This window comes from Rhincodon typus, chromosome 3, assembly GCF_021869965.1.
Source record: "Rhincodon typus isolate 14 chromosome 3, sRhiTyp1.1, whole genome shotgun sequence".
Lineage (NCBI taxonomy): Eukaryota > Metazoa > Chordata > Chondrichthyes > Orectolobiformes > Rhincodontidae > Rhincodon > Rhincodon typus.
The window spans coordinates 49,866,378-49,892,297 of NC_063334.1; the positions used below are offsets into that span (position 1 = coordinate 49,866,378).

A 25,920-nucleotide genomic window follows, 5' to 3' on the forward strand; every position below is an offset into this window, starting at 1 on the left:
TGTTTCCACACTGTAGGGATTCCATATAGGGTCAAATTTTGAGGAATTGTCTGTGTACCTGCACCACATGAATAGAAGTATTTTGACAAGACAATTCATCACTACCATCTTAAGCGCAATCAGAAATCAATGATCCATCAATGCCCACATTCAATGAGCAAAACTTTAAAAGAACATTATGTATATTTAAGCTATCCTTTACGGTAGCATTGTGATTATGTTACTGGCCTGACTAATTTCGATACATGAGCTCAAAATCCCAGCGGTTGGGGAATTTAAATTCAGTTAATTAAAAATTACATCTGGCATAATAAACTAGTTTAGTGATGGTGACTTTGAATATAGCAGATTGTTTTCAAAAACTCATCTGGTTCACTAATGTCCTTCAGAGAAGAAAATCTGTTGTTCCTATTTGACCTGGTCTACATGTAATTCAAGACCCACAATAACATAGTTGACTCTTAACTTCCTTCAGAAGTGCGTTCATGGGCCATAGAGTCATAGAGATCTACAGAACAGAAAAAGGCTCTTTTGTCTAACATGTCTAGCTGGTCAAAAACAACCAACTACTAATCTAATCTCATTTTCCAGCAATTGGCTCATAGCCTTGTATGCCTTGGCATCGCAAGTGTGCATCTAAATACTACCTCATTGTTATGAAGGTTTATGCCTCTGCCATCATTTAAAGACAGTGAGTTCCAGATTCCCACCACCATATGAATGAAAAAGCTTTTCCTCTCATCTTCTCTAAACCTCCTGCCACTTATGCCACCTGATCATTGATACCACCATCAAGGGGAAAAGTTTCTTGTCTACCTTCATATGCCCCTCGTAATTGTATATGTCTCAATTGTGTCCTCATTCAATTTCCTCTGTAAGGAAAACAACCCCAGTCTGTCCAATCTCGTAACTGAAACTCTACAGCTCAGGCAACATCATTGTAAATCTCCTCTGCATCCTCTCCAGTGCTATCGGATCACACCTATAATGTGGATTCCAGAATAATACACAGTACTCTAGTGGCCTAAGTAACATTTTATACACTTCCAGCATAACCTCCTTGCTCTTAAACTCTATGTCTCGCCTAATAAAGGTCAAATATATATCTTAACCACTTTATCCAGCTGTGCTGATGACCTTAAGGGACTGGTGTACAGGCACACCAAAGTTCCACCAATTGTCAGTGCTTCCTCGTGTCTTAGCGTTCATCATGTTTGATCTGAACTTTACTCTATATATAATTGGATAAGCACACAAAAAGACTACTCTGTTGGTCATAAATGAGTGTCTTGGTGATATTGTACTTGAATATCTCATTCAACAGTCATCTGATAAAAATGGCACCTTCACAATGTATTAACTAAAATAACTAGTTCATCAAAAGTTGTAATTCAGTGTTGACATTCATAAAACACAGGCACATCTCTAAAGTGTGAATTATGTCAGTGTTATTTAGTGTTGGGTACCTTCTCACAAACAATAAGAATCACCCAGTAAGAATTTTTGTAGCTTACAAAAACACTTCAGAAAGAAACAGTACAAAAATTAAATGGGGACTGGATTAGGCCCTGAAGTGTCAATCAAGACTAAAACCAAGAACTGCGGATGCTGCAGATCTGAAACAAAATAGAAATTACTGGAGAAAGTTGTGCAGGTCTAGCAGCATCTGTAGGGAGAAAGCAGAGTTTCAAGTCCAATGACACATCTTCAAAACTAGTCAGAACCAGAAGTTTTGAAAAAGGGTTGCTGGACTTGAAACGTTAACTCTACCTTCTCTGCACAGATGCTGCCAGACCTGCTAAGTTTCTCTAGCAATTTCTATTTTTATTAACTAAGATAGTTGGGTTCAAATTGAGCTCAGTATTTCTGAGTATGGCAACTTACGCAAGTTGATAACCAATATACAACAAAATTCGTACAGCACTTTTGATGTAATGAATCATTGCAAGACACTTCACAGGAGTATTATGAAACAAAGTGAAAATGTCTATGTGAGATGTTATGTTGGGATGAAAGCAAGGTAGAAGAGCAAAGAGATATAGGGAGAGAATTTCAGAGTTTGGGTCCTAGATAGATGAAGGCACGGTCACCAACAGTGGAGTAATTAAGATGTTGGTTAGGAAGGCACAAATGGACAGATTTAGAAAAATGCAGTTATTTCAGTGGGTTATGAAGCTGTCCCAGATTTTAGGAAGGAATGAAGCATTAGAGGGATTTGCAAATTTGGATAAGAATTTTAAAGTCCTTTCTCTTGACTGGGGGCTAATGTACATCAGTACTGATAATATAACCAATTTGTTTCGGAACCTGAGGCCACAAATCAAATTAATATTATTGGACAAAACTATAATTTGACTATGAAATTGTTTCCATTTATGTCTTTTAAGGGTGTTACAATAATGTTCAATCATATTGAACCAGAAAATAAACCTTTTACAATCATAGTAAATGCGAGACATTCTTTCTGTTCATGCAACTCTGTTCCTATTTTGTTTCGGAAATATTCCGCAAACTATATAAATTGTTGTTGTATGGTGATTCTTTCTTTTACTTGCTGCCTTGATGTGTAGTTTGTTTTCGTACAGATTCCTAAGAGTGAGGACCTTGGCTGTAATTAAGACATTAGGGATATTACTGGCAGATGGAGTACAATGTTGATAATTGTGAGGTCATCCATTTTGGTAGGAATAACAGCAAAATGGACTATGTTTTACATGGTAAAATATTGCAGCACGCTGCTGTGCAGAGGGACTTGGGTGTCCTTGTGCATGAATCGCTAAAAGTAGGATTGCAGGTGCAGCAGGTAATTAAAAAGGCAAATGGAATTTTGTCTGCCATTGCTAGAGGGATGGAGTTTAAAAACAGGGAGGCTAAGCTGCAACTGTATAGGGTCCTGGTGAGGCCACACCTGGAGTACTGTGTGCAGTTTTGGTCTCCTTGAGAAGGGATATACTAGCACTGGAGGAGGTGCAGAGGAGATTCACTCAGTTGATTCCAGAGTTGAGAGGATTGGATTATGAGGAGAGACTGAGTAGACTGGGATTATACTCATTGGAATTCAGAAGAATGAGGGGAGATCTTATAGAAGCATATAAGATTATGAAGGGAATAGATAAGGTGGAGGCAGGGAGGTTGTTTCCACTAGCAGGTGAAACTAGGACTAGGGGGCATTGCCTGAAAATAAAGGGAAGCAGATGTAGGACTGAGGTCAGGAGGAACTTCTTCACCCAAAGGGTTGTGAATCTGTGGAATTCCCTGCCTGGTGAAGCGGTTGAAGCTACCTCGCTGAATGTTTTTAAGGCAAGGCTAGATAAATTTTTGAGCAGTGAAGGAATTAAGGGTTATGGTGAGTGGGTGGGTAGTGAAGCTGAGTCTCAAAAAGATCAGCCATGATCTTATTAAATGGCAGAGCAGGCTCGACGGGCCAGATGGCCTACTCCTGCTCCTAGTTCTTATGTTTTTATGTTCTTATAGGATGAAGTCAGTCAGACATGGGTGAAAGATAATAAATCACCAGAAAGATAAGCACTAGAACTTTTTTTCTAATTTTCTTTCTGCTGCTCTGAAGGCCGGGACATAAGGAGTAGTTTAGGAACTTTGAGTTTCATGTAGGGAGCCTTATCCTTTAAGTATATGATGGCAATTTTAGATGTGCAATGAGCATGTCTTTCGGACAATTTAAACTAGTGGTCAGATAATTACATTCGTAGCATGCCTGAGTTGCCCAAAATGTATCACAAATAATTAGACTTAGAAGGTTACATATATAGGGTTTCAGCAACCCTTTAATATCCTAACAATACCTGCTGGCTGGAGTGAGCTGTGGTGCATGGGAGTGAGGAAGGTGGAAAAGAAATTTGGCAAAGTTGCTGGCTTGTAATACTCAAACTGGAAATTACAGTCGAATGTCTTGCAGTTCTGTCCATGTCTTTCTGATTGTATTCAACTTTACACTAAGTGAATGAACTAACACATACATTTTCGGCTAACTGCTGGAATCCTAGTTGTTGATTCATGCTTTCTTCCTAGCTCTGAGACACCGGAGAATTGTAATACAAGATAACTATTGAAACTGACTGACTGATTAATTCAGCACATTGAACTTGGGTTTTACTAGTCTAACTCTGTACTCAACCAGATGGTGCTTTAACTCATATGTTTATAACTTTTTAAACCGAAGGGGAAATACACGAAAGCACTATTTGCCTGTGAACATTCGCATACATAACTGCCACGCATCAATGGACTTGAATGGAAAGTCATATGACTACTTAGCATTGCACTACTTTTTAAAAGGGCACGTTTAGAAATTGGAGTACTGAATAAAGGGCTGCATGATGCAATATCTCCCCACTGTGAAAAATACTTTTTATGGCTTGTGTAATATTCTGACTTTGTTCTAAATTTCTTTAATATGCAAGAAAAATTTTGTTCCTTTCCATTCTTTGAAGACACATTGCTTTAAGCCTCTTGCAGTGCTAACTAATAATTGCGTATGACTAATAACCACTTAATTCTTCATGAACATTTTGCTCTTAATATATTTTTTTTTAACCTTAACTTCATATTTATCAGGCTATTCTTGCCAAGAAGCTTTAGGTTTCTCACCAGCCCATCACTCTTTTTAGAGGCTGAAATTGGTTTCCAGTGAGACTTTCTGGCTTCTGTCTCATGCTCCTAAATTTTTACAGGAAAAGCACGATAGATGAAAGGCATAGCCATCTCTTCAGCCTCCAACCTCTCCAGAAACTTGTCTTTCAGTTGCCTAGATAGCTAGAATATGATGCCAACAGCATGAGTTCAATTCTCTTATGGGTTGTGCTAGTTCATGGAAGCCTGTCTCTGCATTGTCTCCATTCAAGCTATGTACAAAATTGATCATTTTTCCAATGGAGAGAGATGTCAATGGTCCTTCTGAACAATGGTTAATGACTGTTTTATCAAGTTTGTTAATGTCGGTGTTCCTATATGCTTTCCTTTCAAAGTCCAGAACTTCATCTTAAAACTTGTCTCCTCCTAGCTCTTCTGTGTTTAAAATCCTGATTCACGGCACTGCAGACCCGTATTCTTTTCCTTGACCTTAAAAGTGTGAAAGTTATTACCTGAACTTTCCACAATGCTCCCAACCAACAATTTTAAAACCTAGTATTAGTATCACATAATCGTCACTCCTTGTGAACATTGTCAAGAAATTGTCATATTTATAAATCAGCAGCTGAAAACTGAATGTCCAAGAAATTCAGTATAATAACAAGATATTTTAATCAGTATGTACACTGAAGAATAACAACTAACCTCATATTTGTATCTTAAGATGCTTAGTTAATGTGCAGGATGAATATTTGCTTTTGGTCATTTCAAACCAGACAGGTTTTTTTCAACCGGAGGGCCCTGGAATTGAAATTGGTCCTCTGGCCTCATTTATATTTCAATCATAGATTTTTTTAAAAAAAACGTATTTTCAACAATTTATTCATTTATGGGATGTGGGTATTGTGGGCTGGGCCAACATTTATGGTCCATCCCTAGTTGCCCTTGAGCCAGGTAGTAGTGACCCTCCTTGAATTGCTGCAAACTCTTGGAATGTAGGTACACGACAGTGTTCTAGTAAGGGAGTTCCAGTACCAAATAGGGAATAATGATATAGTTCCAAGTTAGGATGGTATATGCCTTGAAGAGGGATTTATAGGTAGTGGTCCCAACACATCTGCTGTCCTTCTCCTTCTGGTGGTAGGGATTGCCGGTTTGGATGGTGCTATCAAAGTTGTTATATATCATGGTCAGTATGTTAGTTTACCTTTTGAGACACGTTCATAATATAATCACTGAATCATATCGTATGACCAGAGATTATAAAGTTCTCAAACTCCATCCCCAGGGATCACTTAAAATGTAGGCTTGCTGCTCTGTGTTGTAATTAAACAGCTTAACATTAGTTCACTGAAATGCTTGTGAGGTTAATGTTGCTATGTAATAACCAACTGTAATTAACATCTGTAAAATGTCCTGCTGAAGGCAAAACACCCATATCTAAAGAAGATTTGGGCAGTTGTTGCAATGCATCTTTTAAATGATGTACATTGCTGTCACTGTTGGTGGTGAAGGCAGTGAGTGGTGAAGGTAATGGAGGGCATGCCGATTGAATAGGTTGTGTTGTCCTGGATGCTGTTGAATTTCTTTAGTTATGTTGAAGTTGCACCCATCCTGGCAAGCTGAGAGTATTCCATCACACTCCTGACTTGTCTTCTAGATGATGGACAGGGTTTGGGATCACCAGAAATGAGTCACCTTACTGCAGGATTCCTAGTCACTTACCTGCTCTTGTAGCTACTGTATTTATATGGCAGGTCCACCAGTTCAGTTTCTGGTTAATACTAACAAGGGTATGTTCTAAAAGAAAAATTGGTAAGTGTAGAATGCTTGAAATCATAGAATCCCTACAGTGTGGAAACAGGCCCTTCAGCCCAACAAATCCACACCGACACTCAGCATCCCACCCAGACCCATCTGCCTAATCGACACATCCCTAAACACTGTGGGGCAATTTAGCTTGGCCAATCCACTTACCCTGCACATCTTTGGACTGTTGGAGGAAACTGGAGCACCTGGAGGAAACCCACGCAGACACTGGGAGAATGTGCAACCTTCACACAGACGGTTGCCTGAGGGTGGAATTGAACCCGGGTCCCTGGCACTGTGAGGCAGCAGTGCTAACCACTGAACCACCGATCTCAGTAGCTACAGTATTGCATCTCTTCCAAAATAATAATATTACATCTCTATTTTAGACAAATTGTGTCCCCACCAACATCTGCAAATATTAATGCTTTATGTAGCAAATTATCAATTTCATAATTCAACAGGCACTTTGAGTCATAGAGCCTTGCAATGTGGAAAGAGGAGCTTTGACCCTTTCTTTGATATGATTTGGTTGACATATTTGATATCGTGTTTAAACACAACACTCCAATTTTGTGAATGTGTGTGATGGACTAATGATGGCATGGCTACAAAATCATCTGAAAAAATTGGCTTAGAGTGTAAATGATGAGCTGAATCTTGATGAATATTTTGGGTAAGTCCAGTTGAGTGTTTTTTTTTGCTTCGAAACCTAGTGGGTTTTCTCTCAATATCTTACCAAATTCACCACATTAATTACCCACCATGCTCCTATGGTGTTTCTCACATCCAATTTCTGCTCCATCTTGCCATATGCTATTCCTGGAATAACTTGATGTTCAGTGGAAGTCTACTGAAATCTCTGGTATCCCTTGCACCTTCACGACCTTTTGAAAGCCCATTGTACACCTGGACAAACACCGGCATCCCAAAACTGCCCTGCTCAGTGGGGAAGGAGAAGATGGCATTGCATTTCTCCGACAGGGACCTGGTAGGTCCAGTTGCAACAGGTGGGCCAGAGTGGAGGTGTCCTATACCCAGAGGACCAGTAAAAGATACCACACCACGAGACCCTGCCAACCTGGTCCAAAGTTACCAGCTGGGTCAGTGCCACCTCTAGGGTGTAGAGAATGTGCAGTGATGCAGAAAAGTCAAGGATCTCTTCTGTTTGTCAGGCCTCACACTCGCTCTCTGATCCTGTATTCATCTCCCACCACTTTACCACTCTCACTGTTGTCTGCAAATCCACCCCTCATTTGCTTAGCATCTCCCTCCTCCCCCAAGCAACAACATACACCACTAACCCTGCATATTCTCTGTGCTGCCTCCTCAGGTCTTTGATACACCTCACAAACTTTCCCCAACATGTACCGGTACTAAAGGCTGTGGCACCACTGTAATCTCTTTCATTGGCCTCATTTTGCCAATTGCAGAATAAGACAGCACATCTCAGGGCAGAGGAGTCTGAATAGGTCAAGGTTGCCCAACATCTGTGTCCTCACCAACTATGAGGAGAGAATCTTGGCCCTCACCGAAGACCAGAAACCGCCTGCAGGATGCAAAAACATCTACATACTGCCAAACGAGTGAGTACCACTCATTTGACTGCAATCTCACATTAATGCCACTGTCACTCATTTATTGCTCATGACTTCTGATCATTGGTCAAGACACCTTTTCTCTGTTTTTCCTGCAGGTTCTGCTGGCCTGTCCTTGACCTCTGCAGGGAAATGCCCAGCTCCACCAGAAGCACCATCCCTGTCCCCTAAAGACTAGAGTACAGAGGCCTCAGGAAGCATCTACAAGGCTGCCTCCTGCACCCAGCCACTAGCCCAGATAATGAAACTTCAGGGGAACCATAGAAATCTACACTGTGGGTACACAAAACAATAGTTCTGCAGCTGACCAAGAAAGAAACGTCCCAGGGTGCTGGCACTTTGAGGACTGCTGGAGACCAGGAACCTACTCAGCCCCAGACAGGAGAGGACTCTATGCTGTCAGCACTCAAGAACTTCAAGCATCCCAACAGCCCCTTTTGACCTCAAGTTCAAGCCAAGGTGTCAACTTTCCTCTCATATTTGGCTTATCTAGACACAAGCTCCCCTGGGGCCACCCCACCAAACCTCCAGCCCCAACGGGTTTGACCTCAGCTATGGAACCAGAGGCTAAGCCAAGATGTAGTGGGAAGGAGCAGAAGAAGAAAATCTATTGAGGGCACTTTGGTGGTGAAATGCACTTGTACATCACTATCAATTTCTGCAAAAATATTCCTGATATCAACTTTCATGTTTGCCAGTCTCTCTGTGTAAATGCCACACACCGTCTGGTAGCACTTCATGGTCACAGACCCTGAACATCTCCATTGTTGGGGATCTGCACCAAAGCCAAGTGCGCCATTTGAAAGCAGAGGAACAGAGTATACACATGACATTGAGTAATGGTGACACCATTTCCCCTCATCATTCAACATTCCTAACGTTTGACTCCTGATGTGAGCAAAGATGTAGTTATTGCTATATGAGGGACATTCAATATACTTCATGTATTGTATGAATATAAAGGTCATTACTCAGGATGGCCAGGCACTAACCGCTCCTGAACCTATGCGCTGAACATTGCATGGTCCTGTGACCAATGTTCTTTCCCTTTGAAAGACCTTTGAATGGTGTGTGCTGCAGCCCTCTCCCTCTCAGCTTGAGTGTCTTGCCCTGTCCAATCCAAGTACGTTTGCATCTATCTCTTCCTTATTACACCCTTTCAGTTTGCAGCACAATGAAAGGTGACAGTGAACATTTTTCTGTCAGTGGCTTCCAATTCAGCCCGAACGTGCCAGTGACCTCCCAAACGTATATATTGCCTTTCAGGTAAGCCTCTGTGGTCGGCGTCTTGGCTTCACATTTTCCCAAGTTCCTGTTCAGACTGTCTACATCAGCCTACATCTGCTAACCATTCCCACACCAGCACCTGGCATTTGATGTGACCATGATGTCATATCATTCACCATGAAGACACCCTCTTCCCCTCTTGTGGTTAGATTACCTCTTAAAGTAAATTATTCCCCAGGTCCTAATGGGATCTATCCCAGAATATTGAGGGAGGCAGAAGAAAAAAAACTGCCAGAGCATCAAGTGACCCTTTGTATCCTCTTTGGCCACAGATGAAGTCCCAGAAGACTGGGGAATAGCTAATGTTGTCCCATTGTTTAAGAAAGAGGGTAGAGATAATCTAGGAAATTACGTGCCTTGTGACCCTCACGTTGGGGGTAGGGAAATTATTGGAAAAGATTCTCGGGGACAAGATCTATACACATTTAGAAGCAAATGGACTTATTAACAATAGACAGCATAGTTTTGTGTGGGAGAAGTCGTGCCACACTAACTTGTTCGAGTTTTTTTGAGGAGGTGACAAAGATGATTGATGAGGGAAAAGCGGTTGATATTGTCTCCATGGACTTCAGTAAAGCCTTTGATAAGGTCCCTCATGGTAGACTGATACAAAAGGTGAGGTCGCACACTATCTGGGTGAGCTGGCAAGATGGATACAGAACTGGCTTAGTCATAGGAGACATAGGGTAGCGGTGTAAGATTGCTTTTCTGAATGGAGGATTATGACTCGTGGTGTTCCACAGGGATCAGTGCTGGGATCTCTGCTGTTTGTGGTCTGCATAAATGATTTGGAGGAAATGTGGCTGGTCTAATTAGTAAGTTTGTGGACGATACAAAGATTGGTGGAGTTGCAGATAGTGAGGAGGATTGTCAGTGTATGCAGCAGGATATAGATCAGTTGGAGGCAGGGGCAGAAAAATGGTAGATGGAGTTTAATTCAGCCAAATGTGAGATGATGCATTTTGGAAGCCCAAGTAAAAGTGGAAATTATATTGTGAATGGCAGGACCCTTAGGTGTATTGATATGCAAATGCATCTGGGTGTGCAAGTCCACAGATCACTGAAGGTGGCTGTGCAGGTAGATGAGGTAGCAAAAAAGGGCTATGGCATGCTTGCATTCATTGGAAGGGGCATTGAGTATAAGTGTAGGCAGGTTATGCTGCAGCTTCATTGAACTTTAGTTAGACCACATTTGGAATAGTAAAAACAGTTCTGGTTACCACACTGCCGGAAGCATGTGGATGATTTGGAGAGGGCACAGAAAAGGTTTACCAGGATGTTGCTTGGTATGAGAGATTTAACTATGAAGAAAGGTTGGATAGACTGGATTTGTCTTACTGGAACGCAGGAGGTTGAGGGGGCGACCTGATAGAAGTATATAAGATTGTGAATGGCATGGACAGAGTGGAAAGTATAAGGTTTTTTTCCAGGGTGGAGGGGGTCAGTTACTAGGGGACACAGATTCAAGCTGCAGGGTGTAGGGAGTGGTGGGGGAAGAGTTTAAAAGAGTTGTGCAAGGCCTAGAAAATGCTGCTAGAGGAGGTGGAAGCAGGCACAATAGCAGCATTCAAGAAGCACCTGGACGAATACATGAATAGGTAGGTAATAGAGGGATACGGATCCTGTAAGTGAAGACAGTTTGAGTATGGAAGGACAAAATGTGTCGGTGCAGGTTTGGAGGGCCAAAAGGCCTGTTCCTGTGCTGTATTATTCTTGGTTCTTTGTTCTCCCTCCAATATTATCCCTTTCCCAGCCATGCTTTACTGTATTTCTCCGATTGTAAATCCTGCTGCCCTCCCTTCACAACTGTACTGCGCACTTGCCCAGAAACTGTAGGCTCCACTTCTAAAGACTAACCTGCCAAGGCTCAGTCTGGTGGCATTAGCTGCAGTTACTACTCCCCACCTTTGTTGTTAGTTTCAGTGGACAGGCTGACCATCCTGTCAACCAATACGACAGGATAGCCCTTGGGAAAATGTGCCCAATCTGGTGGATATACATTTCTGTAACTGGGTTAACTGTCCCTCCCTGTATTTGTTGCTTTGGGGACAATAAACTAAACTTGACCGATCAACTGGACTAGTATGGGAGGCTGGCCTTACTAGGACCCCTGACTTTGAGTGCCTCCATAAAATTCAGTGAGACCTACTCCCCTAAAACTTAGAGACATGGCTGTTTGCTTGCTGCATATGCTTAAGCTGCTGGCACATACAGTAGATACACATACAGGCAGTGGCTTAACAGAAATATCACTGGACTAGTAATCCAGAAACCAAGGCTAATGTTTTGTGGACCCAGGTCTGAATTCTAATGGTTAAATTTGATTTCAATAAAAATCTGGCCGTTGTTGATTGTCGTAAAAACCCAACTGCTTCATTAATGCACTTTAGGGAAGGAAATCTGCTGTCCTTACCTGGTCTGGCCTACATAGACTCCAGGCCCACAGCAATGTGGCTGACTCTCAAATGCCCTTTGGGCAATTAGGGATAGGCAATAAGTGCTGGCCTAGCCAGTGATACCCACATGCCCACCAATTTGAACAATTTTTTTAAAACAACTAGCAGTTCGCTGAAGGCTGAATCCACCAGGTACACGTTGTGGTTTCCTTGTTGAGTCTTTCCAATGTCTAGGTTGTTTGTATTTGTTCTGATAGGATGCTGAATATTCATGTGGCACTAACAAGGTATTTAACAAGTGTCAATTGGTAGCCCACCATTGGCTAGCAAATCGAGCACAGGTGCTCTACAAAGCGGTCTCCGAGTCTCCGCTTGATCTCACTGATGTATAGGAGGCCACATCGGGAGCAGCTGATGCAGTAGACCACATTAGCAGATGTGCAGGTGAACCTCTGTCTGATGTGGAAGGTTTTTTTGGGTTCTTGGATGGAGTTGAGGGGAATGTGTAGGGGCAGGTGTAGCACTTCTTGCGGTTGCAGGGAAAGGTGCCAGGGCGGTGGGGCTAGTGGGGAATGTGGAGCAGACGAGGGAGTCACGGAGAGAGCGGTCCCTACAGAAGGCAGATTTGGGTGGGGAGGGAAATATGTCCTTGGTTGTGGGGTCAGATTGCAGGTGGCGGAATCTCTCTTCCATTTCCCGCACCTCTGCCATCACATCCCTTCCCTGCAACAAAAATAAAGACAGAATCCTGCTTAGCCTCACATATCACCCCACTAACCTCTGGATTCAACGTATCATTTTCTGCCACTTCTGCCACCTGCAACCGCAGGAAGTGATACACCCGCCCCTACATCTCCCCCCTCACCTCCATCCCAAAAACCGAAAACCTTTCACAACAGACAGAGGTTCACCTGCACATCCGTTAATGTGGTCTATTGCATCCGCTGCTGCCAATGTGACCTCCTCTACAATGGTGAGACCATGCGGAGGCTCGGAGACCACTTTGTAGAGCATCTGCGCTCTGTTCATGACAAACGACAACACCTTCCAGTCGCAAACCACTTCAACTCTCCCTCCCACTCCCTGGGCGACATGTCCATCCTGGGCCTCCTCCAGTGTCACAATGACGCCACCTGGAAACTGGAGGAGCAGCACCTCATATTTCACCTTGGGAGCCTACAACCCAATGGTCTCAATGCGGACTTTACCAGTTTCAAAATTTCCCCACCCCCGGCCTCATCCCATGTCCAACCCTCCCTATCATCCCCGCCTCCGTGACCTGACAAAACCTGTCTGTCTTCTCTCCCATCTATCTGCTCCTCCCACCTCACTGACCAATCCCCACCACTGCTTACCTGCAGTTACATATCACCATCCCACCTACCTTCCCCAGCCCCACCTCTCCTCTCTGTATTTATTTCAGAGCTCCTTTACCCCTCCCCCATTTGTGAATAAGGGTCCTGACCCGAAACATCAGCTTTCCTGCTCCTGTGATGCTGCCTGGCCTGCTGTGTTCCTCCACGTCCACACAGTGTTATCTCTTGGTTAATTGTTGTTTTTCAGATTGATCCATGGGAATCTTCAACACTGTGCTCCTTTTGTACCTTTTTATAATTATCTAAATATACAAGATTTAGATATTTGAATATTGAGTTTTGGACAAAAGATACCAAAGGGATATGAGGAAGTTTTTTTCTTTTTTGTCTATATTCACAAGTGCTCCTACATATAACTGAGGAAGAACATTTTTAAGTACCAAATGAAAATAGCCTGGAAACTCCTGGCTATGGCTACAGTGGAAGTACAGACAAGAACACATTCAGAAGAAATTGGATGGCATTTAAAGGAAATAAACTTGATGACCATAATAGAGCAGGAGGAATAGGACTGACTAATTTGCTCTTCAGGGATTCAACATAGACTCCTGTGCCACGGTGATTCCATAGGCTAAATTATATGAGGTGTTGGATTCCCAACTGCCATGGTTAAAATTGGTTCAGGGTGGAATCTGCCAGTTTGGGTGCTGGGGGGAGGGGCAAGAGAACCATTTAACAACCCATTTGCTGTTAATAGGCATGGAGGAGCGATTTCTGCCTCTGACTCAGGATGTCCCACCTCCAGCCAATCGGAGGCCCCATTGGTCTGGACAGAAACATTGAATTAAGATATGATTACATTTCTGGGGTCTTGATGGGTGCCCAGCTGTCTGCCCAGCAAGGAGGATGGGAGACTGGTATTTGAGAAGTCAACAGGAAAATGACAAGTTGTATGGTGCCAGTATAAAACTGAGAGGAGCCTCCAATGGACGCAGCATGTCCGTTGGGAAAGGATTCCACCCTTGCCTGCCAAAAGCTGATGAAAGTAAACTTGCTGGGCTGACTGCTTGAAATAGGCCGCTATTCCCACTAATTAAATCCTGGCAGAGGCAATTAATTGGACTCACCCCTGTCACTGTTATTATTGCTGCTGTAGAGGCGAGGGTGGAGAGAGGATCAGATGGGATGTGCTGGCCACCTGCTAGATTTCAAACCTACTGCAATCTGAATGTAAAATCCAGCCTATAATATTACAGTAGCATGTCTGAATATCTTACTTATTCTTCAATTTTCGTTCTTTTTACCAATAAATGAAGGTGTTACACAGGTACTGCAGCATTCAACATTGTTTCTTTAAGTGGAAATGTAAAATTCTAATAGCAACGAAGCACTAACTCATATTTGTTCATTTACATTTACATTTTGAAGAAATCCACAATTTAGCACTACACTGAAAATCCTACTCAAAGTCTATAGGTTAGGTGGTGAAGCAAACAAAAAGTAACATTGCTCCAAATGAAGTTTTGTGACTTTTTTTTCTCCTTTGTATTCAGTCAATAAGTTTTAAAGACTCTATAGCAAGCAGGCTTCACTCATTTACTATCTAGTCAATAAAGGTGAAAATTACTTCCCCTCGGTGTCGATAGTAGAGACTTTATTAAAATTTGGTTTTGCTTTACCTGTTGATATTGAGAGCCCAAACTGTTTCAATCGTATCATTGACATCCCTCACCCTATCCTAACTATTTACCAAGAAAATATTTTAAGAGGGAAACCTCAATACGAAATTAGGCTGAATCTTTTTTTCAAAGAAACAGTGGCCTTTTGCTGCAAGGATCTAAAATATTTACACCAAATTCATAAACAGGATTTTGAAGAATAAAAATTAACACGTTATTTGTGTTAATGCTCATTTTCAAGTTTCGTAATAATACTTAATTTTAGTTTAAAAAGCTTACACAAATTTAATATAAATAATCTTCATAAATCAACTAGATGATGTTGGCTTATTTTACTTTAAGGCATGTGGACATACAAATTAGGAGAAGTAGTAGGCCGTTTGGCCCTGAAAGCCTGCTCCACCATTCAATAAGATCATGGCTGTTGATGCTCAACTATTTACGTTCGAGTTGAAAGGGATTTATGTTAAATAATTTTCTAGCATTTCTCTTACTTTAGTATTTGTGTATCTGTCCATGTTAGGTCAAGCACAGACATTGATAGCTAAGTGGTTCATTTCTGTGTATGTATTCTTCTATTGCTGTAAAGAAATAGTCATATCTGAATTATTTTATTAGTAGTTGTGAGCATTGTGAAGAAATTGCCAAAGGGTAAGACTGAAATAGCTGAAAAATTGAAAGTCAAAGGAACCCAGTATAGTACATGAAGCTATTTTAATCAGTATGTACATTGAAGAGCACCAGATAACCCCATATTTGTATCTTATTCTGCCTAGTTACTGTGCAGGATGAATATTAGTTTTAACCATTTCAAACTCATAAATTAGTGGCAAGTCCCAACAGGAACGTCCTAGATTTGAAATTAGGCCTCAGGCCTCACATATTTTTCCCAGTAGCTGTCAGTACTGATTGTGCCTCCACAAGCAACTTGTATGTCTTATATTTTTGATTATTGGATTGCTTACTGCATTGGCAAAGACTCAAAGGTAATTCCCAGCTTTTGGTTATCAGTGGGAATGGGTGCAGCTTAGGCTGTTTATTTCAACTGCCAGGAGTGTGTTTTCATGACCTGCTGCCTCACATTCCTTGGTCATTCTCATAGTACACTGCTTTTGTGCTCAAACCACTTGGAAAGCAGAAAGACCACTGTCTCCACTACACTTGGCTGTTTCATAGACAGTCTTGTCTCCCTAGCCTGTCCATTAGCAAAGAAAATTTTAAAAGAACACTTTGACACCCAACAGACTTATCTCCAGGTTGCTCACAATTGCTTCAAGACTTGGAGACTCGGGGCCAATGCTGAAGAATTAACAACCTGTAAGGTTCATGATGGAGGAGATGGAAGAAGTTGGTGATTGTGGACTCGGAGGAACAATTGTAGTCCTGTGGACTCAGAGGAACAATTCTGCTTCTAATGGCTCCACAGAAGTGCTCAATTCAAAACCAGCTTCTTCAAGACAGCTTAACATAAATGCTTAGTTTCCCTTTGAGATATGCAAAAAATTACCAAAAGCTTGGTCAAAGAGGAATTTTAAGGAATGTGTCAAATAAGGCAAGTGAGATGGATGTTTAGGAGAGAATTTTAAATGGTAGGACCAGTGCAATTGTACTGAACATCAGTATTCACTTTGATATGATCCCGGCAACTTAGACCTTCATGTTATAATCTGAGCTATAGTAAGTGTTAAGATTGATCAAAAAAAAATTGAAGGGAATAGGTCTTATAGTTAATTACAAGACAAGTCTTACATTACAAGTCTTATAATGAGAGTGATGCCAGCTGTAATTATCACACACTGGAATATAAGCACAGGCAGAGAGGAGAGCTGAAAATTTCTGATGGTAATTTGAAAAGAATTAACAAATTTACTATTGTTCTTATTCAAATGATTTTTAAGAAGCAGGATCAATATTCTAATGTCAATCAATAAAATTTGATTCAACGTCGTTCTTGGGAAGAACTTCATGGGGAAGAAAATTTAGTCAGCAATACATACAGCAATTCAATCTCTTCCCTGGTCTGATGTGTCATCACTAAAGGAAGAATCCAGTGAGTATCCATGGATCTCCAGACATTTCATTCAAACTACAAGATCATTGGTGTATTATCACCTTGAGTTTATCTCAGTTGATTTTCACTGATGGTTAGCATGGCATATTACATGGGAATCTATTTCATAACTGTCCAGATCAATCTACTTCAGTTGTCTCAGCTGTCAGCAAGTCACCAAGCTGCGCTCATGGCAGTCTGTCCTGATTAAATATTATGGTATTAACAGAAGACAGCCTAAGAAGGTGAAACAAACAAATAAATATGGTGATTTTCAACGCTATTACTTTCTACAGGACCCAAAGATTTGCATTTTATTTGGAAGAAAAATGGTCAAAGGGTGACAGAATCGGTTACGCACCAAACACAGCCATTAAGAGATGGGAGAATCCATATTATCAGCTGGCTGAAGGACACAGTAACAACTGACACACAATATCATTGTCATGTTATATCCAATAAAGGAAAAGCAAAGTCAAACGTACTCATTGTCGTTAAAGGTAAGCACTGAGACATCAACTTGCATGTTATATTGCATCTAAAAATACATAATGTCCCAAAGCTTTTTAGATTCTTCCAATTTGACTGCTTCCCAAGTCAATAATAACCTGTCAGCATTTTTAAAGACTCTGTGAGCAGCACAGGATAAGCATCCCTTATTTGCTTTTTAGTCGAAGCACAAGCTTGTTCTTTTTCTCGAGTCTAATGACAATGACTTTTCATTTTTATCTCTATTAGAATCTAACTAAAACAAGGTAAAAAATAAATAAACAATAAAGATCCAGCCATGCAAGAAAGAATTAGAAGGGGTAATTAAGCTTCAATTGGCATTGAGAACATTTTTAAAGGTACAAATGTTGGAAGTTTGATGTGAGGCAGTTCTAGAGAGTTGAGGCAGTTCTAGAGAGTTGAGCCAAAGGACAAAAGGTTGTACCACCAAAGAGGGATTGCACAAAAGGACAGAGCCAAGAGGACTTTATGGTATGGAAGGAAATATACAGCTAACCATGGAGGCTATTAAAAACTTGGAGTCAAAGTAGTTTAGCAAAGATGTGGGGTGATGATGTCTCTGCTTTACAGAGGAAGGCAATTGTATTTTGGTTGTTCTGAGGAAGAGTCACTAGACCTGAAGTGTTAACTCTGGTTTCTCTCCAGCGATGCTGCCAGATCTGCTGAGCTTTTCCAGCAATTTCTGGTTTTGTTTGTCTTTTGGTTGAGTTGGAACCATTGGACCATTGACGTCGGAATGCGAGTGAGGAGAACCCTTTCCAGTAATAAAAAATATTTATACGTACAAAAATATTCCATTTGCTTCCCAATGACACTGAAATTAAACATTTTGAAATGTTTTTGAATATTTTTTCAATAATGCACAAAAGGGTAATAGTGCAAAGTGAGATAAACATACTATATTCCTATAGGTGCAATTATAGGTGATACATACATTGAGATAAATTTGCGAAGTGAACATTGATTTTACACAATGAAGGTTGAAAGTTTTTTTTAATGTGGAGTATTCTAAAAGCTTGTACCTTTTGGCTAAGTGCAATCCTGTTATCATGGAGTTGAAGGAAATGACAATGTTGTTAATTACCCCAACATTCTTCCCCTCATAAGCTATAATGCCAAAAGATGTTGCTAGCCACCATTTGCTATATTATTACCAGGTGTCTGTACGTGTGGTAGTGACTTGGTGTGTTTGATGTTGACACTGTCGATGAATAGAGAGGAGACTGAGAATTTCCTGGTCTGTATAGTTCAACCATGGATTGCCTCAGGAGTCTTACTAATATTATTTTCCCACATTAATATTTCATGTACATTACAGAATAACGGACCTAAACTGACCAACATTTCCAACATTTGAGAGATGCTGCTTAAAGAGGGAAGATCGAAAGTGAAAGAGGATTCAAACTGCACTGACATACCATTCTGAATAGTTAAAAACTTAGAGCATTATCATTAATTCTGAAGAAGTCACATCAAGCATTGAAACATTAGCTATGTATCTCTCTCTACAGATGCTGCCAAACTGCTGAGGCTCTCCAGCATTTTATTTCAGTTTTCCAGCATAAGATCATAGACCATAAGAAAAAGGAGCACAAATAGGCCATTCAGCCCCTCAAGGCTACTCACCATGGCTGATCTGCAGTATTTTGAGTTACTAGAGTTACAACTGACCAAAACATGTAGGCATTTTGTTTAATGGACTTAATCTTAAGAGTGGGACAGAGGCACTGTTGGCACTGTTGGGTATTGCAGAGAACAACCCTTTGTGTTTATATGACAGCAATTGAAATTATCAATCTAAAGTCAAAGCATAACAAACTCTGGAGGGAAAGAACAAGTATCAAAGCAAATATAGTTCCTAGAATCACAGTTGGTCTGACAGTAATATGATATTCATTCTCTGCCCAAAAGTAAGGCCTGGATTCATAGTCTTCTGCTGCTTCACCTCGAGCCAATTCCTTAGCAGGTCTTTTTGGGGTTGGTATGCAAAAGTCTTTCATTTTCCAAGGCAGGAGCCGAGTCTACCTCAGCAGGAATATGAGGCAAAAGTATGCTGTCAGCATTATTCTAAATCTTACTGTCCAGTCAACAGTCCTATTTAAACAACTCACTAGAGGAGGAGGGTCGATAAATATCCCCATCCTCAATGATGGAGGAGCCCAGCACATCAGATAAAAAGTATCAGATAAAATTATGAAGCATTTGCAACAACTAACATTCAGAAGAGTTGACAGGATGGTTCATCTTGCCCTCTTCTGGAAATCCCCAGCATTTCAATTGCCAGTCTTCAGCCAAATGTTGATATCATTTGAAGTGAATCAAGACTGTTGGAGGCACTAGACACTGCAAAGACTTTGGGCCTTGATAATATGCTGACACTAATATTGAAGACAATGCTGACATCTACCTAAAAATGTGGAAAATTGCCCAGGTATGTTCTGCACACAAAAAGCTAAATAAATCCAAACTGGCCAATTATAGTCCAATTAGTCTAATCTTGATAATCAGTAAAGAAATGAAGGTATAATCAATAGTACTATCAAGCTGAGTGTGCTCAGCAATAAAGTACTTTCTAAATCTCAATATAGCTTCTGCCAGAGCCTTTCAGCTCCTGACATGGTTACTTTAGCTCAAACAGAGTAAAGAGCTGAATTCCAGAGGAAAAGTGAAACTGACTGTCTTGATAGCAAGACAGCTAGGTGTCCGAGCAAAATAGCAAGTCAATGGGAATCGGGAAAAGTTCACCACAGTTAGGAGTCATACCTGGTATGTTGGAAAGTAGTTGGACGTTAATCATCTCACCTCCAGAACATGTCTGTGGGAATTCCTCAGGGTACTGACCTGTGCACACCATCTTCAGCTGTTTCATTCATAACCTTCCCCTCATAAAGTCAGAAGTATGGATGTTCGTTTGATGATTGCATATTGTTCATCATCATTCATAGCTCCTCAGATACTGAAGCAGCCCATGTTCAAATACTGAAAGACCTAGACAATATCCATGTTTGAGCTGACAGGTGGCAAGTAACATTTATACCACACAAAGACTGGGCAAAGAGCATCTCCAACAAGAGCTTCCAACCATTGTTCCCTGACATTTAATGGCATTATCGATACTGAATCCCCATTATCACTATCCTGAACTGGACTAGCCATATAAATACTGTGGTTACAAATGCAGGTCAGAAGCTAGGAATCGTGTAACGAATAACTCATGTTCCGATTGCCCAGTTAAAAAGTACAAGTCATGAATGTGATGGAATACTTCCCATTTGCCTGGATGAGTGCAGTTTCAACAACACTCAAGAATCTTGATAACATCAAGTCCAAAACCGTCTGCTTGATTGGCATCACATTCACAAATATTCATTCCCTCCACCACCTCTGAGTAGCCTCAGTGCGTACCATCTACAAGATGTACTTCAGTGTCACTGATTCAAAATCCTGGAACTCCCTCCTCAACAGCATTGTAGGTCTATCTACAGCAGTGGACTGTAGCAGTTCAGGAGAGCAGCTCACCACCACCTTCTCAAGTACAACTTGGGATGGACAATAAATGCTGGTCTAGCCAATAATGACTACATCTCATAAATGAATAAAATAACTGACTCATTGACACACAGTATAGAAAGCACAAAAACATTAACATTTCAGTTTGATTAGTTATTATCAGAAGAGTTGCTCCACAAATTCAGAAGATCTGGCAGTGCATTTTCAAGTCCGCTGACCCTGCCTCGGAACTGACGGTAGCTTGGAAAATGTTAGTTTATTAGCAGAAGATAGAGTGGGGGGAGGGGCTAAGGAGTAAATGATAGGTGGGGATAGAGCCCAAAGGGAGAAAAGAACGGTTGGGCAGACAAAGGAGTTGATAACAATTGTGCTAGAAGGGTCAATAGCTGTTTATGGGGACAGTAAGGGCTTCGGCCAGAAACATTGACTCCCCTGCTCCTCGGATGCTGCCTGACCTACTGTGCTTTTCCAGCTCCACAGCTGTTAATGGGGATTGTTAGTGACGAACAATAGATAGTGTGTAATGGCAGTTTATGTGATGAGAAAGCCTGCTATGTGAGGTAGGGGGCTGGGACATGGGAGAGTTCAGGCCCTAAAATTATTAAACTCGATATTGAGTCCGAAGGTCTGCAGGGTCCCCAAGCAGAAAATGCGGTGTTGTTCTTTCAGCTTGTGCAGAGCTTCACTGGAACACTACAGCAAGCCTGAAACAGATGTTGGCTAGGGAATTGGGTGGTGTGTTAAAGTGCCAGGCAACTGAAAGCTCAGGGTCATTTGCAGTCACCCAGCCTACGCTTCGTTTCCCCAGTGTAGAGGACACCATATTGTGAGCGGTGAATGCAGTAGATTAGATTGTGGGAAGTGCAGCTTCACCTGGAGGGTATATTTGGGCCCTCGGATACTAGGGAGAGAGGAGGTGAATGGGCAGGTGTTACACATTTGGCGGTTGCGGTGGAAGGTGCTGTGGGGCTGTGGTGAAGGGAGTGAAGGAAGAGTGGACCAGGGTGTCTCGGAGGTAACAGTCCCTGCCGAAGGTCAACAAGGAAGGGGAGGGGATATGTGTCTGATGGTAGCATCTTGCTGGAGGTGGTAGAAATGATGGCTGATGATCTTTTGTATGTGGATGTTGGTGGGATGGTAGGTAAGGACAAAGGGAACCCTTTTGCTGTTGCGGGAGAGAAGAGAGGGGTGAGGGCAGAAGTATGGGAGAGGGATCAGACCTGGTTGTGGGCCCTGTCAAAAACGGTGCTGGGGAATCCTTCTTTGAGGAAGAAGGTGTATATTTTGGAGGCTCCTATTTCAATGTTGCCTTCGTCTGAACATATGCCATGGAGGAACTGAGAGAATGGAATGGAGTCTTTACAGGAAGCAGAGTGCTAGTATGCATTGTCCAGGTAGCTGTGGGAGTCAGTGGATTTATAGTGGATTTTAGTGGCCAGTCTATCCCCAGAAATGGAAACAGAGATGTTGAGGAAGGGAAGGGAGGAGTCAGAGGTAGACCAGGTGAAAGTGAAGGTAGGGTGGAAATGGGAGGCAACAGCCCAGTGGTATTATCGTTGGACTGTTAATCCAGCTACTCAGATAATGTTCTGGGGACCCGAGTTCAAATCCCACCATTGCAGATGGTGGAATTTGAATTCAATAAATATCTGGAATTAAGCATCTAATGATGACCGTGAATCCATTGTCGATTGTTGGGGAAAAACCCATCTGGTTCACTAATGTCTTTTAGGAAAGGAAACTGCCATCCTTACCTGGTCTGGCCTACATGTGACTCCAGACCCACAACAATGTGGTTGACTCTTAACTGCCCTCTGGGCAATCAGGGATCGGCAATAAATGCTACCTAGCCTGCAACTCCCTCATCCTGTGAATGAATTTTAGAAAAAAATGAGTATGAAATCGATTAACTTTTCCAATTCCGGACGAGAGAGGGAAACAGCACCAGCGATATCACCGATTATATCGGAGAAAGAGTTCAGAGAGGGGGCCGGAATAGGACTTGGACAAGGAATGTTCCATGTACCCCATGAAGTGACAGATATAACTGGTCCCATGCGGGTACCCATGGCCACCTCTCTGACCTGAAGAAAATGAGAGGAGTTAAAAGAGAAGTTGTTGAGGGTGGGGACGAACTCGGCCAGGTGGATGAAGGTGTTGGGTGGGTGGGAACAGTTCAGGCCTTTGCTCCAGGAAGAAGTGGAGAGCCCTGAGACCATCCAACATGTAAAGGGATTGCACATCCACGATAAAGAGGAGGGCAGCTGGAACCTGCAGACTGGAATTTCTGAAACTGCCATAAAGTATCAGAGGAATCACGGGTGTCTGTGGGCAGGGACTGGACCAGGGGAGAAAAGACTGAGTCTAGGTAGGAACAGATTAATTTCTTCAGGAGCAGGAGCAGGCTGAAACAATGGGTCTACCGGGCAGTCCTGTTTGTGGATTTTTGGAAGGAGGTAGAAGTGAGCTGTGCGGGGCTGGGGGACTATCAGCTTGGAGGCAGTGGGGAGGGGAAGATCACCGTATGAAATGAAGTCAGTTACCATAGTTGATACAATGGCCTGATGTGCATGATGGAGTCATGGTTCAGGGAAGATGGGAGGAGGTATCTGAGAGTTGGCGCTCACTCTTTGCAATGTAGAGATCAGTACGCCTGACTACAACAGGACCAACCTTTTCAGCAGGCTTAATAACAAAGTCAGAGTTAGGTCTAAGTGGTGGCAGAATCTGCAAGGTGATTATGTTATTTACCTGTCATACAAGAATCTACAAAATGTAGAAATATATTTGCTTTTCAATTAATTGAGTGTTATTTCTCTAATGCACTAAAAATATTCTTCCCAATAACAGCACTATTTTCCTTTGCATACTTGACTTAAGTTCAGTTATTTGTGGTAGGACTGTTGAATTAACATTATATATGTTAATTTCAGATAATCTTGCGCAAAAGACATGGTCGAAGGAACTGGCAAAATGGAGGAAGGCAATAGATGATCATGAACAAATGATGCAGGCTTGGATGAAGTCATGGGTAAGAAAGTAAAGTCGCATAAGTGACAATTATTCTCAAAATCTCCCCATCGTTAAGTTATCTAGGAAACTGCTAAAGTCACAATGACATAAAAACTCTATCCTTTTCAAAACCCTTAAAACATCAAAATTAAATTTTAAAATACTTTTATTTATCTAAACCTAAACTTTTTATCCTGCATTTTTTGCAGTTACTTGCCTTCATGTTCAATACTAGCTTATTCCTTTCCTGAGTCAGTCTCTAGGATATATATTAGAGTCCCAAGGTCTGATGTCAATTTGAGTTGCACGGGTTTGCAAGCCTCCAGGGCTTTGCAGTTTTACCAGGAAATGTAGCTGAGGACAGAGACTCACTGGGGAAATGCTGGGCCTCAGCCCATCACTACATTGTACAATAAGACCAGGCAGTCGCTATTCCAGCACAGATGAGACCAATGGAATTGTAGCAAATGTTTGAAAGAATTTCCTGAGAAATTGAAGATTCAACTGGGCATCTCCCCTACCTCTAGCATGCTCCAAAAGCAATTTAAATGGGACGATTTGGAGTGCTGTGATGAAATTGAGTAAACACCTATGTCGACTATATATTTGATTATTCTAAATTCTCCTGACTTCTGAGTAACTAATAAACTGACACAACGCTTGCATGAACACGTCCCCAACTACACTTCCCCAGACAACTTGGTTGGTTTAATATATTTGCATTTATTTGCGTTAACAATAAATTTCAAGATTCTCTGAGTAAAACCTGTCGCTGTTTCTTGAATTGGGGATTGGGGAGGATAAAACTGGAAAAATTTGTTCCAGATTTTATTTTCCAGGTCCACCCTTTTCAAAGTGTCTGCAAGTTTGGCAAGTAAATCTCAAGTAACATAACTTATTTAAAAATCAACATAGCTGGAATAGTCACTTGGGTTCTACTTAGTGTGGAGCTAGTAGTAAGGAAATGGCTTTGAATTGGTTATCTCTGGGTACTATGATCCCTAGTCATGTTTCATAGTATATTCCCTACATTTTTGTCGGCTGGATCGAAAGTGTCTGTTCTTGGTCTTGCCATGTACCCACTTCTTATGGATTCAATTTTAATCTGTTAGCTAGTATGTCCTCTTTAAAGTTTGGGGCAACAGATGGGAGAACAGTTTGAATTATTCTTGCATTAATTCTAGGTAATGATTGAAATTTATCCAGTAAGTTGTCAGAATTGAAAATTCAGGAAACAACTTAATTTACATGAGACACAAAGCATGCGCATTTTTAGAACATAGAACATAGAACATAAAACATTACAGCGCAGTACAGGCCCTTTGGCCCTCGATGTTGCGCCGACCTGTGAAACCAATCTGAAGCCCATCTAACCTAAACTATTCCATTATCATCCATATGTTTATCCAATGACCATTTAAATGCCCTTAAAGTGGGCGAGTCTACTATTTTTGCAGGCAGGGCATTCCACGCCCTTACTACTCTCTGAGTAAAGAACCTACCTCTGACATCTGTCCTATATCTATCACCCCTCAATTTAAAGCTATGTCCCCTCGTGCTAGCCATCACCATTCGAGGAAAAAGGCTCCCACTGTCCACCCTATCTAATCCTCTGATCATCTTGTATGTCTCTATCAAGTCACCTCTTAACCTTCTTCTCTCTAACGAAAACAGCCTCAAGACCCTCAGCCTTTCCTCATAAGACCTTCCCTCCATACCAGGCAACATCCTGGTAAATCTCCTCTGCACCCTTTCCAATGCTTCCACATCCTTCCTATAATGCGGTGACCAGAACTGTACGCAATACTCCAAGTGCGGCCGCACCAGAGTTTTGTACAGCTGCAACATGACCTCATGGCTCCGAAACTCAATCCCTCTACCAATAAAACCTAACATACTGTACGCCTTCTTAACGACGCTATCAACCTGGGTGGCAACTTTCAGTGATCTATGCACATGGACACCGAGGTCTTTCTGCTCATCCACACTACCAAGAATCTTACCATTAGCCCAGTACTCTATATTCCTGTTACTCCTTCCAAAGTGAATCACCTCACACTTTTCCGCATTAAACTCCATTTGCCACCTCTCAGCCCAGCTCTGCAGCTTATCTATGTCCCTCTGTAACCTGCAACATCCTTCCGCACTATCCACAACTCCACC

The 25,920-nt window shown here is 41.7% G+C and overlaps 1 protein-coding gene across 1 annotated transcript in view; it reads left to right on the plus strand.

Moving 5' to 3' along the window:
- The window catches only part of LOC109915773 (semaphorin-4D-like), a 255,376-nt gene that overhangs the window by 211,562 nt on the left and 17,894 nt on the right, over positions 1–25,920 (plus strand). The window contains exons 17-18 of the mRNA XM_048620562.1: positions 17,022–17,225; positions 23,679–23,776. Coding sequence (XP_048476519.1) covers positions 17,022–17,225; positions 23,679–23,776 — 302 coding nt within the window. The remainder of the gene's footprint in view (positions 1–17,021; positions 17,226–23,678; positions 23,777–25,920) is intronic.